This window comes from Schistocerca piceifrons, chromosome 5, assembly GCF_021461385.2.
Source record: "Schistocerca piceifrons isolate TAMUIC-IGC-003096 chromosome 5, iqSchPice1.1, whole genome shotgun sequence".
NCBI lineage: Eukaryota > Metazoa > Arthropoda > Insecta > Orthoptera > Acrididae > Schistocerca > Schistocerca piceifrons.
In genome coordinates, this window is record NC_060142.1 from 239490394 (window position 1) to 239509427 (window position 19034).

The 19034-nt window shown below is 40.9% G+C and overlaps 1 protein-coding gene across 2 annotated transcripts in view; it reads left to right on the forward strand.

Annotated features, from left to right (window-relative positions):
* The first annotated feature begins 10570 nt into the window (after window positions 1-10570).
* LOC124798030 (protein Mo25) overlaps window positions 10571-19034 on the forward strand; it is a 39662-nt gene continuing 31198 nt past the window's right edge. Inside the window, exons 1-4 of one of the 2 annotated variants that reach the window (XM_047261245.1) lie at window positions 10571-10669; window positions 11294-11460; window positions 13868-14035; window positions 14115-14233. In XM_047261245.1, the coding sequence (XP_047117201.1) occupies window positions 11359-11460; window positions 13868-14035; window positions 14115-14233 (389 nt within the window). In that variant the 5' untranslated portion in view covers window positions 10571-10669; window positions 11294-11358. The other variant, XM_047261244.1, reaches the window with a different exon arrangement.

The window sequence follows — 19034 nt, forward strand, 5'->3', positions numbered from 1 at the left end:
GAAATCTGCTCTTTCTTTTTGAAACGCCCTGTATATTACTTCTTCTAATGCAAAATGACACTTCTCCAGGCTCAACCTCAAAACGAGCTGCTCTTAACCTCATAAAGACTTCCCTTAACCGCAGTCTATGTTGCTCCATACTACTTGAAAACACTATAATGTCATCCAAATAGACCTGACACTGCTGTGGTTTCAAACCCCTCAAGACACTGTCTAGCAACCTCTGAAACGTTACCGGAGCGTTTTTCAAACCGAATGGCATTCTAATGTACCGATAATGGCCTCCAGGAGTAGAGAAATCAGTTTTTGGATGACCATCTGGAGCCACCTCTAACTGATGATAACCACTTGTCAAATCCATCGTAGAAAAGTATTGGCATTGTCCTAAGTGATCCAAAGTCTCTGATATCTTTGGAATGGGGTATGCGTCAATTACTGTCTTATTGTTGAGGTATCGGTAGTCACAACAGAACTTGTATTTCTTAGTTCCATCCATAGATGTTTTTAGGTACAACGACAATGCCCACTTCCCAGCAACTATTACTATGCTCTATAATACTGATGATCAATGAAATCCTCCACAATCAGCTGCAAATACCTCGGTATTCTGTATGGTTTACAGTAAACAGGTGCTTCATTCCCTGTTGGTATCCTATGTTAAACTAATGGAGTTTCTGGTATCGGTCCTAGTGGAAAAAACAAATCCTTAAATTCTCACAATAATCCTTCCATATGCTCTCTATCTTTGTCTTTAAAGTGTTTAATTTTGTCACAAAATGCAGTTCTATCGCTTCGCCTACCTCTCGAGCAGCAGTCTTCGTCATGTGGCACATCCAAATTTGCTACTAAAACTCCTTTCCTCAAATTTGCGTCTACAGCGCTAAAATTATCCACGTTCACGGGAACTACTCTCCCGTCGCTCCCCTCCTGTACGCGTACAACACTATGTTTCACAAAACAACCCAATGGACCCAAAACTTCATTTCCTCCAATGGTTCAATAACACATACTGTACCCACAGGTACATTTGCCTCCACACGTACCCAAAGCGACTCCCCGGTGCCACTAGACACAAACTCATGCGAATTAAGCCTTAATGCTAATGTACGTGGTTCAGTTGGTTTGTTCATTGCGTTGAATGCTCCTCGCGACAGCTCTGCATCGACAACAGTTTCCCCTAGCTGAAATAACATTCCACCAAGTTCCACAATTCGTTGTCCAAGGTCAATTTTGATATGATGTTCATGCAAGAAATCTACTCCTAGGATCACGTCGTAGGCCTCGCTTACCCATGGTATTACCTCCATGCATGCATTAAATCGGAATTTCTCTATTCGAAAGGCAACAATCACATACCCCAAAGGAGTGACCTCCTTACCCTCCACTCCACGCAACCTATAACGTGGTGGGTCTAGCTTTCTCCGTCCCATTATATTCCTAGTAGCCACTGACATTTGCACCCCTGTGTCCAACAAAATCTTAAACTTTTTATTTCTTATGGATCCTACCACTGAACATTCCACCTCTGCATAAGTATTCGTAGCATTGAAATTAAACAGGAGCTCCATTATATGGGTCTTGGGCCTCCTCTGCCGTTTAACGCTTGTCCACCTCTCCTATCTCCACTTCTCCATCCTCCCCGCTGCTGATTTCCACCCCTTCCTTTATTCCTCGGTGGCTGGGTACATTGCCTCTGCACATGTCCCATACGACCACACTTAAAACATTTCACACCCGCTGTAAACACTGTTTGTCTCTTGCGTACCCCTGTTGCCACGTCTATTTCCTCAGATTGAATTGCCAGATGAATGTAGGGTGACCAGATGCAATTGTTTAAAAAGGAGGACAAACAGCTTCAAAAAGGAGCACAAAGGAAGAAAAAAGAGGACACATAAAACGGGTCAACTGCAGATGAGGATACCACCCGTCAGCTTTGGACAAGTCACGTGACTGCCGGGAATTACCAGTAAAACTAGTATTTAATTGTTATTGATGGTCAGGTGCTGTTTAACTGAGCAATATAAAAAAATTAAAAACGTTGATTGTGGTGACAGTGTGGCGTCAATTGTTTTTTATGTCAAAAACACGGAATTGCTTATAAAGCGAAAAACGTAAGACCACCGCAACCAACACCCGAATACAAATACCATGAATGACTATGAAAAAACGATGACAGTTAATCTGTCGGGTTATTTCTTACCTTTATTGGCCACTGAGACGTACGTTCCAGCTCCACATATCTTACATTCCGCTTCAAATTCATTTCTCCCTTTCTTGAAAGCCGGATATTTGCAGGAAAGGACATGAGAAAATGTACACTTTCGTTTAGGCATAGCCAAATATTTTACATAACTCGCTCGGTTAAAAATTACATTCACAAACCACACGTGCACTACAGGAAGCCAAGCCAATACAAAGCGAAGAAACGAAACGAAAATTTTAAATAATGGATATTTGCATTCGCTTATAGGTCGATCAACAATAATATCGACGATCCTGGTGCCACTTACTAACACCGCCTTCATGCGTGTTTATCACGAAGGCTCTGCGAATAGTTAAGGTATTTAAAAAAAGAGCAATAGAGCGGGACGAATTGTAAATTTAACTTTGCGAAAAAGCCGGACACTATAAAAATCCGCCTGGACCATGGACAAAGAGCTAAAAAGGAGGAAATGTCCGGATTAATCCGGACGTCTGGTCACCCTAGATGAATGGCTGAATACAAATCTTTCGGAGTCCCTTCACGCACTTTCCGTGACATATGAGCCGATAACCCTCTCACAAATACATCAAGTGCCCTTTGCTCGCCCTCCTGCAACAGAACACCATTCACTACATCGCTCTGACCCAACTTGTGAGTATACTCATTAATTTCCCTTATCCTGTCCGCAAAATTCTCCATCATCTCCCACTGTCTCTTTGACACTGCACTTAACCTCTCTCTAAAGTACCGAGCGCTATGCTGTCTTTTGTACCTTTCAAAAGGCCTTCCTTTAACTGCTTAAGCTGTCCTGCCTTCCTTAAGGCCTCAGAACATCTTACATACGTTTTTGATTCACCCGTTAATCTAATCTTGGCTGTATGTAACAACTGCTCATCAGACTAACCATTCATCACCGCTGAAGTCTCCAAGTCCTCCACAAATGAACGCACATCCTCAGATGCCTTGCCAGAAAACGGAATAATCAAACTCACAGCAGCTGGATCAATCTCCTGCACCCTAGGCAACAATGACTGATCAGATGCGGTTTCCCTTGCACCTCTAGACGTTAATTCATTTCTCAACTGCATATTGTCTGCTGTCAATTGAGCTACTTTTTCCAATAAAATCCATACCGCTTCTGGTTCCGACACACCTTGCGTCCCTGAATCTGCCATTGTGTTGCTTTCGTTCCCAGTTAGTCCCAAAACAAAACATTTAAGTACAAGAATAACCCGACTCCCTACACCTCAGTATCATCATATCAAACCAATACAAAAGTAATTAAATGCCATGAAAAAATCTTACTGCCTCAAATACACCAACACTTACTCTGACAACAAAAAATACTATGCCCACGCAAAACATCTACAATGGCCTGCCATGAGCCATACTCAAAAACACAAAAATAAAGAAAACGTCCAACACTCAAAAGAAAACTGGTCTTAACTCACCACATCTTGTGAATGTATTGGGGACGGTGGTCTCGAACGTCGTACTAGACAGACAATGTCGGCTATTCTGATACCAAATGTACTGTAAACTTCTGCCTCTGAAAATATCAAGATGACCAAGAGGGAAGCGGTAGAAGGCACCATATTAAGACTCATCCGAGCTTTCCAAGTGATTTATTGTTTCCAACTACAGCGCCGTGTTCCCCTCGATCTGCGTCACTGGGTCCTGCAATGCTGATGACATCATTTCACTGTCGGCAAAACAGCTTGGCACGGAATGGCTGCCTCAGCGTCCTGTTCACGCACTGTGTGTCAGCCTTGTATGCCAGTGGAGAGCAGCGTCGTCACAGATGCTGGCAGTTGACTCAGCTGTCTGCGTCTCTGCCGACTCAGCGCAGCTCAGTGTGAGCTGCAGGCAGCCAACTATGTGCTTCTTACTAGTGCGGCTGAGATCGAGGCGACAAGAAGCGCCTGCAGTCAAGAGTCCTAATCTACGACCCTCGCCTCAGGATGCCTCCGGCATGTGTTGGGAGCCAGGACGACTGCCTACAGTAGCGAGCCGTGGAGTGGCCCACCGCTCGCTGGCTATGGACGCCACGTCGGCCTCAGTGGTCGAACCAGCGACCTGCCCTGGACTGGAACGCTGGCGCCCCATCTGATGCCGCGTGTAGCTGGTAGTGTGACATGGCCCGCCATTCAGGAGAGCTCCCACACTTGAATGAATCTCGTTAGAAACCCACACCTAGTTATACACACGACTCTGTTTTGATATACCCGTCGCTTCACGTCTTGTACTCATAACACGCTAGGTTGGTCAGTGGGCCCCCCCTGCCTGTGATTTGCGACATGCAAAACTGCTACTTATACACTTTCAGCAATTTGACGGTCCTGTGGCCTCTATTCTACTTTGCAACTGTTGGTGCGCGTAACTCACTGCAATCTGGCCCGCACCTGGCTGTAACTTGTGATCAGAATATTGCACAAAACTAACTTTCCCTCTCCTAAGTGGTGGAGCCGCTACAGTTTGGTGGCTGAATAGGCTTGTGGACAGAATTATGGTGAAAAAGAAATTGCTCGAATTTGCACAGGTCGGTGAACGTGAAAGAGCAGTGAGTCTGTTGATCTCTCAATGCAACACGTCGGAACTGATGTATCTGTGTGCATCAGGCAGATTGGTTTGACATAGACGAGATTTGATGCTGCAGATTTCAGATCGTGCTCGGTGGATCAATGAAGGACCAGATGGACGAAGATGGACGACTTACAGCGTTTCTGTCAAACGTTGATATTCATGGGATCGAAAGGATAGTTTTAAGTGTCAGTGCAGACGCACTGTTAAACCATTCGCTGCCATGTGATAAGCCATAGTTCAAATGTGCTTCATGCTGGAAATGGCAGCGAATGCCTTAAACAGATAGGATTCAAAGTGCATGCGCTGGTTTGCAGTAACACGAAGGGGCACTCTGAAACAAGTAATCCATCCATGCAAGAATGTGGTTGCGACTGTTACAGCAGTGATGTTGACTGTGGCAAAGATTTCAGACCTACGAATGAAGCTGTCGATGGCAATTAGGCAGTAAATATATCCTGTAGATGGCGATAAAGGTCCAACACTGTCGATATCCACATGGTCAAACCACTGGTTAGGTGGGCAAATGTGCCAAGGGGTGCATTGACACAGCAAGTGATCTTATTCCACTGTGTATTCACAGGTGCACAATTGTCTTGCAGTTTTTGTCGATATTTGGCCACAAAAAAGTTCGTTTGACAAAATTCTTCATATCTCGAACCTCCGCATGAGAAAAATAGTGATGGATTGCAATTGGCTGTTGCCGAAAGAAGAATGGTCTTGGCTTCTGTGTGGAGACATCACAATACAATAACACGCTTGGCAGTGGTACTTGAACATGACAAAGCTCCAGGTTAGATGGCGGTGTCAGCAAATCTTGGAGCTCCCTATCGGATTGCTGAGCCAGAGCGAGTGCTTCATAATCAACTGCACCTGTAATCGCTTCTATGTGAGAGAGGACATATGCTACCACGTTGAGTTCTCCCTCAAGTTGTACTATATCAGTCGAAAATTACATTATATATGGTAAGTGTAGCAGCTGATGCAGTGGCGATGCTGTGTCTGGTTTGTGATAGAAAGCATACATCACTGGCTTGTGGTCAGTGATGAGCATGAAGTGTTGTCTTCCAGACATATGTAAGAACTTCTAGACTGAAGAATATGCCACATACAACTTGTGATCATACATTAGCCAGCCAGCTCTGTTGCGATGGAGGTAGCTTCCAGCTGAAGAATGCTAAGGGCTGCCAATGCTAGTCTGCTTGTTTCTGAAGTGCAGCATCTATTGTGGTGACAAGCACATCAACCATTAAGGCATGTGGCCCGTGCGGGACAGGGTGTGCCGACAGCACATCTTCAGCAATACCAATCTTTTCATTGTTAAAAGGTGTCTGAGCTTTGCCTGTCTATGGCAGTCAGGTCTGGCTGAGCTTCATAAAAGTTCATTCAGTGGAACAGTCGAGAGTGGTTGGTTGAGCATGAAATGGCCATAGAAATTAGTGACGCTTAGGAATCGTCCAACTCACAGACAGTCACAAGCTGTGGGAAATTTTGCACCGCTTCTACCTTCTCCTGTGGCAGCTGCATTCCATTTGGCCTTGTTTGTGTAACCCAGGAAGCAGACTACAGATGCTCCAAAGAAAATCTTTGATGGATTTATGAGTAGGTCGTGTGAACAAAAATGGTAAAGATATAGCGTAAATGTTCCAGGTGCTCAGTTTCGGGGCTGGACGTCACCAAGACATCGTCAATGTAAATGTAACAGAAGTCAAGGTCTCATGCAACTTTAGCCATGAAACGCGGAATGTCTGAGCAGCATTGCACAGCACAAAAGGAGTTCTCATAAATTCAGTGGCCAAACAGAATACACACAGTTGTTTTACCTACATCTTCTGGAGCAAAGGGTGCTTGGTAAAACGCACATAACAAATGTAAGTTGGAAAAACATACTTGTCATTCATGTCAGATACAAAGTTTTCAGTGTGTGGAACCAGATAGCAATCACGAAATGTTCGATCACTGTGTTGCCAATAATTACCGCCATCCGTTGGTCTTCTTGGGGACTACATATAGCACTGAAGCACAGCTACTGCTTGATAGGCGGCAGATTCCTTGCGCTAGTGTAAAGGAAAATTCTTGTTTTGCTACTTGTAACTTTCCTGGCGTCAGGTCACGAGGTCAAATGTGAATTTGCGGTCCTGTTGTAATCAATATGTAATGTACTCTCGAATGTTGTACTAGCGCTTGTATAAGCAACTGGCGAGTTATCTCCGGCAACTGCTTGAGAAGTTCAATGTATGGAGAATCACCTGTGGTCATTTGCACAACAGTATTGTGCACACAGTGCACCCATCCATGGCTGGCAAAATTGCAGGCGGTGTCAAGCTGATGACGACAATGAAGGTCCGGCAGCAAGCTGTAAAATGATAGAACATCTGCAGCAACGCTAGGGTGCATCACATCTGCCACAATAAACTGCCATTCAGACTTGCGACATAGGCCTAAGTTTAGCAACAGTGTCATGCGAACATGTATTCGGATGGTAGAACCATTGCGGCAAAGAGACGACATTCATCACTACTGTGGTGAGGCAGACAGGAAGACGGATATGCTGATACGTCGGCTCCTGTGGCCATTAAGAACTCCATTTTCATACAAAACTTCATGACAAACAGTTGATAGCTGCCATTCAGAAAGCCAATCACTGTCATTACCTACCTCTAGATGCGTTTCTCATCTCACACACAGGATTGAATTTTCACGTTTCAGAGTCAAACCAACTGCGGTACCAGCAAAGCTTTGTGGCCAAGATCGATAGGCTGCATTTTCTCGGTGGGTAGTGGAGTCATGGCTGGCGACTGGAATGCTTTGTTCGCAGAGCAGCGACTTGCGCTGTAGGTTCAGCGATTTGCACCTGTAATTATGTTATCGTATCATCCAGGTGTCAGCCAGTAGCTGCAACATCTGTGGATGGGTACATTTCTGCGATGCGATCTGCAGTTTGTGTTAGCACATCGAGATTGCTGGTGTGCACTGTGAATATCTTTTGCACATCTTGCACATGTCGGCCAGATGTTCTGTGGGATATCCTCGTTGACAGTGCTACTTGCTAATGTCCGTAGCTGGCACAGTTACTGTGAGGGGGTGTGGTCACCTAACTCCTCAGTATGCAGTAACATCTCTATACGCTTTACTTTGGAATGTGACAGGCAAATGATCAGGACATTTATGAGGGTCAAATACTGGTGGGCGCTTGGTGGAAAAGCCAAAATGTCTTACACTTCCATAGCCACATCTTCGTTTAACACATTGACAATGTAACTGTATACGGTTTCATCAGCGGTGACATTAGCTAGCACGCTCGAGCTGTGCAAACCACAAGACTGGGTTTTGGTGCCAGAATGGTGGCAGGCTGACCATAAGCCTGTTAATCAGTGAGCTTGGAGGCACATCAATAGATGGTGGCGGATCCGACATTGCAAAACTATGATTCAGTACAAGGACAGTGCGTGGTATGAGCTGTTGATTTGTGCCTGACATTTGGGATGAAACTGCGATTCAGACTGCAGATGGCGCACTGTGTGGTTGGTGCGAGTGGTTCATGTTTGACGTTGGAAACTGAACCATATAAAACGTCGATGAACTCCAGGGATCACGTTGGCTACCGCCAGATATTACGTCGATTGGCATCTGGGATCATCAGGATCATGCCAAGGGTCACCAAAACTATTGAAATTTAGAATAAATCTGCTTTACTGCAACATTTAATAAAACAGCATGCAAAAGCGCAAAACAGCCTAAAATATAAAGTGAGTATCAATAAGGGAACAATTATAAAACCCAAGAATAAACAAACAGCAGCATATACAATTTGCATCCTCAGCATATCTGATATACGATGCACAATCACTACGCTGCTAAGTGATTTTGGAAATCAATCCAATCAAGCAACAAAACTCTATATGGATAATCAGAGGGTAATCTTGAATTTCATAAGAGATCAAGACACACTGATATCCAATATCATTTCATGAAAGGATGAGGAAGAAGCGAACATTATCGAATATTTTCTTAATGAAAAACAGGATGTGGATATTTTCACCAAACCCTTGAGCAAAGGTAGGTTTGTGATGTTGCACGGAACTATGAACATTATCAAAAATAGATTGTAAGATGTTCAAACAGTGGGAGTGTTGAAACTGAAGGTTTTTGTTTTTTAGCTCCAAAAATCTCCCCACCTAACATGTTGCTGGCGTTACAGTCACCTTTATTTTAATATTCCTTGGGTATGGCCCCCTTTTTTTATTCATTGCTTGTCCATCATTTAACACACTTTTCCTTGTATTAAGACATAATAAAAGTTGTTCCTTTATATTCGTATGTCTGAATTTGAATTCGATAATCCTTAATATGTTTGGGGTTTATTCTACTTAGTTTTCTCATAGCTGTGTTTGTTTCCAAACACTGTCTTTCACCAGAGGCACTATTTCATGAGCAGCATCCTCAAAATCATCTCACTTTTTAAAATTATTCTAAGATTACAGACACAGATAGAGGAGTCATCTAGTGGAAACGAAATACCGTTAATACCATTTTGAAAAGACGATCTTAGGAAAAATATCTTTAGTGAAAGAGGATGGATACCAGGACATAGCATCTTCTAAGATCCGTGAGATTTGACAAAGATGGATGAGATGACAAGTTTCACTGAGTAAATCTTCCTGTTGACTCTGTAGTAAGTTTCAAAATCAAGATTGTTTAATATAACCAAGTGACATCACACTTTTGAAGTCTTTTAAAATGTAGGTAACAAAAAATACTGTACAAGTAGGAATTATACTTAGAGCTCTATTGATTGATGTGAAAAAAAGGATTCCCCTACTTATTATTTATTTATGCCTCCTTAGACAATTCAGCGTAACAGCATCAGACATGTCAGACGCATTACAGAAATAGTATATACATATACGAAACATACAAAGAAGGATAGGATTAGACAAGGATAGAGAAGGAAGTCGGCCATGATCGTATCACTGTAACCACTCCAAACCGGTATTCACCATAGCAGTTTGGGAAAATCGTGGAAAACCCAACTCAGGATGTCCAGATAGGGTACGAACCTCGCTCCTCCCGAATATGAGTTCGGGGCATTAACATTTGGTTAGCCACCTCACCGGTACGTGATGGGAAGGGAAATGACATATGTATAGTCTACAAGGAGATAAGTTAACAAATATAATCAGTGATACAACTAGAATGTGAAACTTTGATATACCGTAATACACTTCTGAAAAAAAAAATGAAAACACATGGACACATTATATAACGTGCTGAAAAGTATGGAACACGAACTCCTGCCAATACAAACAACTTAATGTTCCTTCACATAGGTAGGCATACTATTATATTAAAGTCTCTGCGTGTATTTTATATGATTCGTCTTTAGTTTTTCGTTGTGATAGAATGAATTATTTTGGTGATTTCCCGTTATAATTTGTAGACGAAATGTTGTCGTAAAGAGGTCTGCGAACAGCAATCGCATTTACAGCAAATTCAATGGCAAAAATATTTTCGATTTATAACATTGTTAACTGTGTAGTATAGTTAACCCGATTCAAACAAATTGAATTTAACTCAGCATTCTTGCCGTTAAGGAGTTAAACGGGAAAGATGTAAAGGAGTTAACGTCTTATATCAGAGTTATCAGGCTGTTGTAATTACACCATTTCTCGTGAAATATACATCCCGATTAAGACAAGAGTCTGCGGTTCTCTTATACAGCTCGAGGCATTAATGAAACAGAAAACTGTATTACATTTGGTAAACTGCCACACCTCCGTCGCCAATGTGTGCTATTGTATCCTTATTTTCGTTGTCAGGACTTGTCATTTGGTCGTGTTATTATTGATAATATCTTTGAATCCCAGAGATGGTAAAATATATCAGGTGAGCTCGGAAATTTTCCTGCCATAAAGAAGTGTATGTTACACTTATTATGAATTAATTTGATAATCGTGACGTAAAGCTGCAAGACGTTGTACCTACGTTTCTATGGGATAGTATTTCGTTGTGTAATAGACAATAAAGTGGGCGCTGACTATCCGAAGGTCGAAGGATTTAATGTCTCAGTTCATTTGGTAAACGATTCGTGTTTTATTGTCAGCTAGTTACTGAATTTGTAGCATGACTTATTGTACGTAAAGTGCCGCAGAAATTATATCTGACTTCGAGGAAGTTTACGTTCTGAGTTAAAATATTTGTGAAGTCTGGACAATTACGTTTTTATACAAGACAACCAGTGTTAAATGTGTGTGCAGCGTAAGAGAACAAACTCCAGGTAAAGTGCAAAGAGCGAGTAATGGTGAAACAATTTCGTGATTCAGTGCCACATTGTATTGGAAAAAAAAAACCAAAAACACGTGTTTCACATGTAATGATCTGTGATGCATTTAATGTTCTGTGATACAGTTAATGTCATGGTTGTAGCCCATTCTGTCAGAGGCGTTGAAAACCCCATGTTTCTTCTGTGACTTATAAAAGATACGACGTAATGTTCTGTTCCTCTCTCAGATTATAGGAAATCTGCTTCACATGCGGCTTAGAGTGTGATATATTGGGATACAAAACATTTTACAATGCCCTTGTTTGGTAAATCTCAGAAGAGCCCTGCAGAAGTAGTTAAGGCGTTAAAAGAAGCCGTCAATGCACTGGAACGAGGAGATAAAAAGGCTGAAAAAGTGAGTATTCATAGAATTTGTTGTGTGTTTTAACTGTAAGTTGGGTATTGATATAGGTTACTTTGCTCGAAGTTGTTCGTTATAGCCTATGATAAGCCAATAGTGGAAGAGGGATGAGTGTTATACAATGGAATATGTGCGTATGTGTTGTTCTACATTATAGTTTACCTAATAAAGAATATTCTTTGAAATCAGACGTTCATTCATGTGGTTTATACATAGACGCCACCTTCACAGTTTTAAGTTAATTTTAATAGTCGGAAATCAGGACTTTCTACTGACAGCTTTTTCAGCTTAATCATCTTATGCTGTTAGGGCTTTATCATGCCACAGAACAAAGAAACAACATATCAAGTAGAATTTTACTATGTGGATAATATTGACTGTCTCCTGAACTTCTAGTGTACAGTTTACATGTAAATCAGAAGTGGTGCCAACCAGGATGCTTTTCGTGTTTTGCACATAGGTTGCCTTTGTGTCAATTTGGTGTAGCTAATAAAAACCAAATTTTAGCTAAGTATTTTAGGTCATTTGTTTTAGTACAGAAAAGTTTCCATTATTCAGGAGTATACATCTTCAGTAATTTTCCAACATCTGTTAGAAGTTTAACTATCAATAAAGTTCACACCAAGAGGTGCCTAAGAGTTTTGTATTTGGCCAACCCCCCCCTCTTTCACTGAAAATGTCATTGTTATTATCAAATAGGCCCTTAGGTCAAATCTTACTTATGTACATCTTTATTGCAGTAATATGAACAGTGTAGGCCTAAAACACAAAACAAAACAGTATCACAAACAGCCAGTGTAGAAATCTTGAACCAGTACCCCTATGAGTAAACGCTGTAAAAGTGCCAACAGCACATATAGGCCTATTCATCCATGATCTGAAATGCAGAAACTTTGCTTAGCTTTAGAAATTCCACAAAAACATAGCACTTGAATAGTTGGCCATCAGATCATTAAACTATAGGACCTTCCTTGCCATATTGTCCCACATTGTGCATATGATGACATACTAGTGAATTTCCTCATCAGAACATATACAAAGCAAAACAAAATCTCCAACCATTAAAAACACCACAAACTAACCATTCGAAAGCCAAAAACCAATCTGTAGCCAATACTACTGACACTACAGCAACTCACAAAGCTCCAAACACACAGCTCCAATACGAAGCATACAAGTAACATATGACAGACAGCACTTCACCAGTCCAGTCGTGCAATAACACCACCCATAACATATCCAAAAACATATCCAGAACATTGATATTCAACATGGGAGAGTGCCAGAATGTACTACAAAGCCCCTCTTCAACACATTCTAGTGCAGATACTCTGTCAATCTTAATGTCATAGGTCAAAGCCAACATCCAGTACTGCACTTTGTGGTTGACCAATTTTGTCCAGCCCAGACTCTTTTAATTGTTCCGGAGAGTAATGTCTTTCTTTCTTGGTTGCTAGTAATTGCAGCTGATAGAAACATAATAGTAAGATGCCTTCTGGCTGCTTGAGTTAGCAATATATTTCTAATGTTGCAGTTACTTTCCTTTTCCTAGGGTATGTCTAAAAGTAGTCTTTGGAAAATTCATAGGAATTTTGAAGGGTTCTGACATGTTTTCCAATAGCAGCTGTGCAATTCTTTCTATACTAACACAAGACAAAATGCCTGTGTTTTCCATATGACCGTTCTGACACTATGCTTTTTCAGAGGTATTTTAACAAGTCCACTATCTTGTGGTACATTTATTATCTTGTCACTTTTATTTATCAGTGTTCACTGCCATTGCACTGAAGACGAGATGCAGGAGTTGGACAGATCTTGTAAGCACTGCACATATCATAAAATGTAAACTGTTTTAGGATTTTGCTGTTCACTGACAAAGATGGAAATCTGGCTCAACACCGATTAATTTTGGGTGTAAATAATCTCTTGTGTAGTTTTTGCTGATTTCTGGATAACGACTATGTACATTGAATTTACTGATGCTGCAGAGAATCAGATACACACAATGCTTGTGATCTGTGTATTATGTTGTTGATAACAACTGGGTGTTGAACCTTGGGCTATCTTTCTTTGTACTTGTCCCTATCAGAAATATTAGATATGTTAAACTGTAGCATTGAACAAGCAAAACATAGCATCTAATTATTAGCTCATAAGCAACACTTTCCAGACAGTTTAGAAGACTAAAGTTTACACAGGAAATAACTTACATAGAAGTATGCAGATATTTTCCAAAATGATATGCACTGAGAACTAGTTAAATACAGTGTTTGGTAATATGACAGCCTATATTTCTTACATATTACCATGACTTTTAATTTTTATGTAGCGATGTTTATATTACTCTTGTAGTTATTGTTTTCGATTCTTATTATTAAAACGAGACACTCTTTATTGTTAGGCACAAGAAGATGTCAGCAAGAATCTGGTACTCATTAAAAATATGTTGTATGGGACATCAGATGCAGAACCACAGACTGATATAATTGTTGCACAACTAGCTCAGGAACTATATAACAGCAATTTACTACTTCTGCTGATTCAGAATTTGAATCGCATTGACTTTGAGGTAAGATCTTAACTCTGTTACTTCACTTATGTCATTCTAGCACTTGACACTGGTCATTCTAAGTTTGTGTGTATTTTAGGGAAAGAAGGATGTCGCTCAAGTTTTCAATAACATACTACGTCGACAGATTGGAACTAGGTCACCTACTGTGGAGTATATATGTACGAAGCCGGAAATACTTTTTACTCTTATGGCTGGGTAAGTGAGCACATTTTTTTTTTACTGTTTGTCACTTGATGTCTTATCATGCATTGTTCTGAAGTCTACACAGAAACGAGCAAATAGCTCAACATGGGAAGCAGATGGTTACAGGTTCAGCTACAATGCTTGTGTAAAACAGTGGCTTAAAAATCATGCGTTGTACCCAATGAAATTTTAAAAAGCACTGTAAAAAAATTTGTGTTGCTGTACCTAATAAATATTGGATTTAGTCCTACATGTATTCTACATGTTATGGTGTGCTGTTGATCTGAATGATGTTAAAGTTCTGACAAGCAGCATTAAAATTATAAAACACTAGGAGAAATAATTACAGTGAGAAAATTTAAGATGTGACTTCAGGCATTCTCTACAGATCTGTTGCAAATACGCTTCTTGGGTATGCCACTGAGTAATACTGTGCGAATCCCTCAATGTTTCATTGTTACAACTGTTCAACATTTTCAGGTGGCAATAGCTGCTGTTAACACTGCTGCAAGATGCAACTGGAGATGATTGCATGGTGTTGTCAAAATTTAACAGCCCAGGAGCAAGAAGAGATACACTTGGGTGGGGAAGTGTTCATGTGCGGCTCCCTACAGGGAGCCGGAGAGAGGCCGTCCGCTTTTGTGCAGTGGGCAATAACTGTTGCTGTGAGACGCTCCAGTGGTTAAAAATTGAATTATATCTCTGCAATGTGCTGTGTCTGGTCATGAACAGAGGTTCTTGTTTCTTTTGTTTTAATTTAATGGCAGCCAGTGCAGGAGTCAAAGCAGGGCTTAGTTAAAAACCTACTCCCTTTTAAGATTGTCTGCTGTGTGGCTGTGTGTGGTCTCCTTAAAAACATAATCCCACAATGATGATGCTGAGGATAAAACTTTAGTTTACTTGTAAATTGTGATTTCCAGTGTTCAGACAGTACTCCGTTACCATTGCATTATTAGCTTTGCTCAGGCATGTGTGATGATGGTGTTTAACATAACATTTTTGTATGATTAAATATATCTGCTCAGGGATCATAGATACCATGAAACTTCCTGGTAGGTTAAACTTTGTGCTGGGCCGAGACTCTTAACCCGGGACCTTTGCCTTTCGCGGGCAAGTGCTCTACAAAGCACGCCCCATCTTCACAACTTTAATTCTGACAGTACCCTCGTATCCTGCCTTCCAAACTTCGCAGAAGCTCTCCTGCATACCTTGCAGAACTTCCTCTCCTGGAAGAAAGGATATTGCGGAGATGTTTCCAGAATGAAATTTTCACTTTGCTGCAGGGTGAAAATTTCATGCTGGAAACATCCCCTAGGCTGTGGCTAAGCCATGTCCCTGCAATATACTTTCTTCCAGGAAAGTTTTGCGCAGAATTAAATTTGTGAGGACGGGGCATGAGTCATGCTTGGGTAACTCAGTTGGTAGAGCACTTGCCCGCAAAAGGCAAAGGTTCACAGTTCGAGTCTCGGCCTGGCACGCAGATACTCCGCTGCAGAGTGAAAATTTCATTCCATATATACCATGTTTTCCAAACTCAAGATCTTCTTCATTAGAACACAACAAATTCCTCAGTTTTGCTGGTGGATGGAAAACGCACTTGGTGTCTTGTCTCTTGAGGATTCTTTCTTTTCTTGTAGACATGCTGCCAAAATACCGTAAGAAGGCCATTGTAGTGGGTGCCTCCACATTTGATTTACATCCCTATATTGAACTTGCTTGGACTGGAATGGATTGCTTATCTCTGGTCAGGATCACTAGGTAGACTGTGGGGATCTGAGGCCATCTGTGCTCTGTGTACTGGAAAGTGCAACACATTAACACAGAGTGCAGAGTGATGGCAGCTTGTGGGCCACCAATGTAACTCTGTGAGAGTCAGTTTACTGGGTTTACAGTAGGCACTATGTCGCAGTGCACAGTCTACTTTTCTTCTAACCATGAAATTCAGGAATGATAAGATACTATCTTTTTCCACTTCCATGGTGAACTGAGTATTCGGATGGAGCGAGTTTAGATACTGGACAAACATAGGTAAGGGCTGTATTCTGTGAGGTCACAACACAAATGGATTACCTATATACTGCCAGAAGCAGACAGTGCCACAATAAAGGTACAACACTAAAACTAGCCACAGGATCTGACTGGTGCAGTTTGCCTCTTCATGCATCCTGTGAAGACCTCTGAATAGCAGATATGATTGTCGCATTTGCCTGTGATTAGAGGTTCCAATAGGGAAGTAAGATTTTTAGCCAAGAAATAAGTAAGCAGTGGCCTTCTTGCCATATTTTGGCAGCATGTGTTTGAGTAGAAAGAATTCTCATGAAGCGTTTTTGTCATCCACCAGCAAAATTCAGGAATTTGTTATGTTTTATCAGAGATGATCTTGGCTTTATGAAACGTGATGTTTGTAAGATATTATGCCAATATGGGAAGTCTTAAGTAGGGCAAACATGTCGAACTGTGCAAGAACACTCTGTGGAATACCATTGTGATACATGCATGGGTCAACAAGATAAATTGGCTGACATACAGCTTCACATGTTTTACAAGAAGACGGATGATTTACCCTCAGCCTCAGTGTTTTTAAGTGGACCATACATATCCATACAGCAGACAGTCTCGTCAGCAGGAATGCTAGTTTTCAACTGAGCCCTGTCTGAAATCCAGCATTGGTTGCCATTACATTAAAATAGGACAACAACTACCTCTGATTCATGATCAGATGCAGTGCATTGCAGAGATTTAATTCACTTTTTAATGGCAGGAGCGTCCAGCAGCACAGTCACTGCCCAATGCGCACACACACACACACACACACACACACACACACACACACACACACACACACACACACACACGAAAGGCCTCTCTTCAGCTCCCGGTAGGGGGCAAAATGTGTGTGTGTGTGTGTGTGTGTGTGTGTGTGTGTGTGTGTGTGTGTGTGTGTGTGTGTGTGTGTGTGTCCACCCATGCATATTTGTTGCTCATGGCCTGATAAATTTAAATGGGTGCTACATTGAGCTTGAGTGCTTGGAAGAGGAGGCTTTGAAGGTCATGTTGCATCAACCAGCTCTCTGTTACATTCATCAATATGTGAGCATCAAGTGACTGAAGTAGGTGGTGTTATTGTGTGTCTCGCCAAAAGTTGCAAGGTACATTCTGTCATTTGCTTCCTGCAATCAGGAGTAGTTAATGCTGCCAAGATTCATCATAAATTGTCATGTATGGGGATGAGGAAAGGAGTGAAGGTATTATGGGGGTTATGAGTGATGACATTGGGTGGGAGTTCCAGAAGAATTCAAAGCTAGTTGTTGAGATGTGTATATTGGAAGTGGTAGAGGAAGATATTCAGAACAATAACTGTATTTTCTGTCAGTTCTTTGTATGTCGCTGATGAACTGTTACGGCATATTGGTGAAATTATGCATGTGAGATGTCAGTTAAGTTATCAAACTTTCCAAAGGTGTGCCTCAGATTTCAGTGATAGTAGTTTTTAACATTGTCAGAGAGATTTGGTTGCTCTTGGTTTTTATGCATGGTGGATACCAAAATGTGTAATATGCTCACAAAACTGAAAGAATGGGTTCAGTCTTGACAGTCCTTCAGCACTAAGTAGAGAGCAAGGAATTTCTGAACATGATTGCAACTGGAGACGATGAGTACAGTATGTGAATTTTGAAACTAAGGATAAGTCCAAACAGGAGGAGCAAACTCATTCTCCCAAATAAGTGCAAAAAATTAAAGGAGATGTTGTTAAGAGTTCTGAATGCATTTTACGAGAGTAATGCTGGAGAATACTGTGACTGTACAGCTTCATTGTGCAACTTGTATGAAAATCCAAAATAAATCGAAAAGAAAGACAAGAGATGATTATCAAAGCAATCATTCTCCTTCATGACCATGTGTGACCCCTTACTACGAATTGAGCAAAGGAAAATCTCAAACTTTTTGGCTAGCAAATTTTTCAAAATTCTCCTTATAGTCCCAACATGGCATCAGTTGACCTTAATCATCTTGAAGATGAAGGGTGGGCAGGCAGGCAATGACCTCCAGGATGCTGTCAACAATTGACAGAAGCACTATGTAGCATCATTTTTTTATGAGGGGATAAAGAAGCTGGTGACCCAGTATGACAGATGTGACTTTGGGTGGTGACTGTGGAGATGTAATGTCAAAAAGTAAGTACAGATTATATGTAGAAGAAGAAAGTCATTTATTTTTTTTAATAGTCAAGCAGAGGTCAATTTACGAATAGCCCTAATATTCTCTCTCTCAACACTTAGGCATCAAGATTGCATTATCATTCAGACAACATGCTTGTTGCTGGTGTAGTTGTAGTTTTAAAATGTGTGTTCAGCCAAACCATAGGCAGTGCAGTGTATTTACATGTTAGGGCAATTTTTGGTATATGCCTTGAAGTGTGTATGTGAGATTATTGAACTGTTATAGTGCAAAATTGGTTGTTTTTTACAGGAATAACAAATTATCTTATTATAACTCCAACACTTTGGGTGATAAATTCAGTTTCCTTGCTTTGCTGACATTGAGGATATGTACAGTGTAGATGTGGAAAACAATTTGCCATGTTAAGTTTATGGACAGTTTATTATCATAGACTAGAAATAAGTGTCATCATGCATGCTGTTTTAATATTGCTGTAATTCTACAATTAACAGAAATTGTGTGTGTATACAGGTGACTTTTACTTTAATTAAAATTCAAACAGTTGTGAGCTTTAAAAATTGGAATCTAATAATCATATTTTAAGTACTGTTGTGCAGTCTATACTTTGCTGTTAACTGTGTTTTGTTTTGCA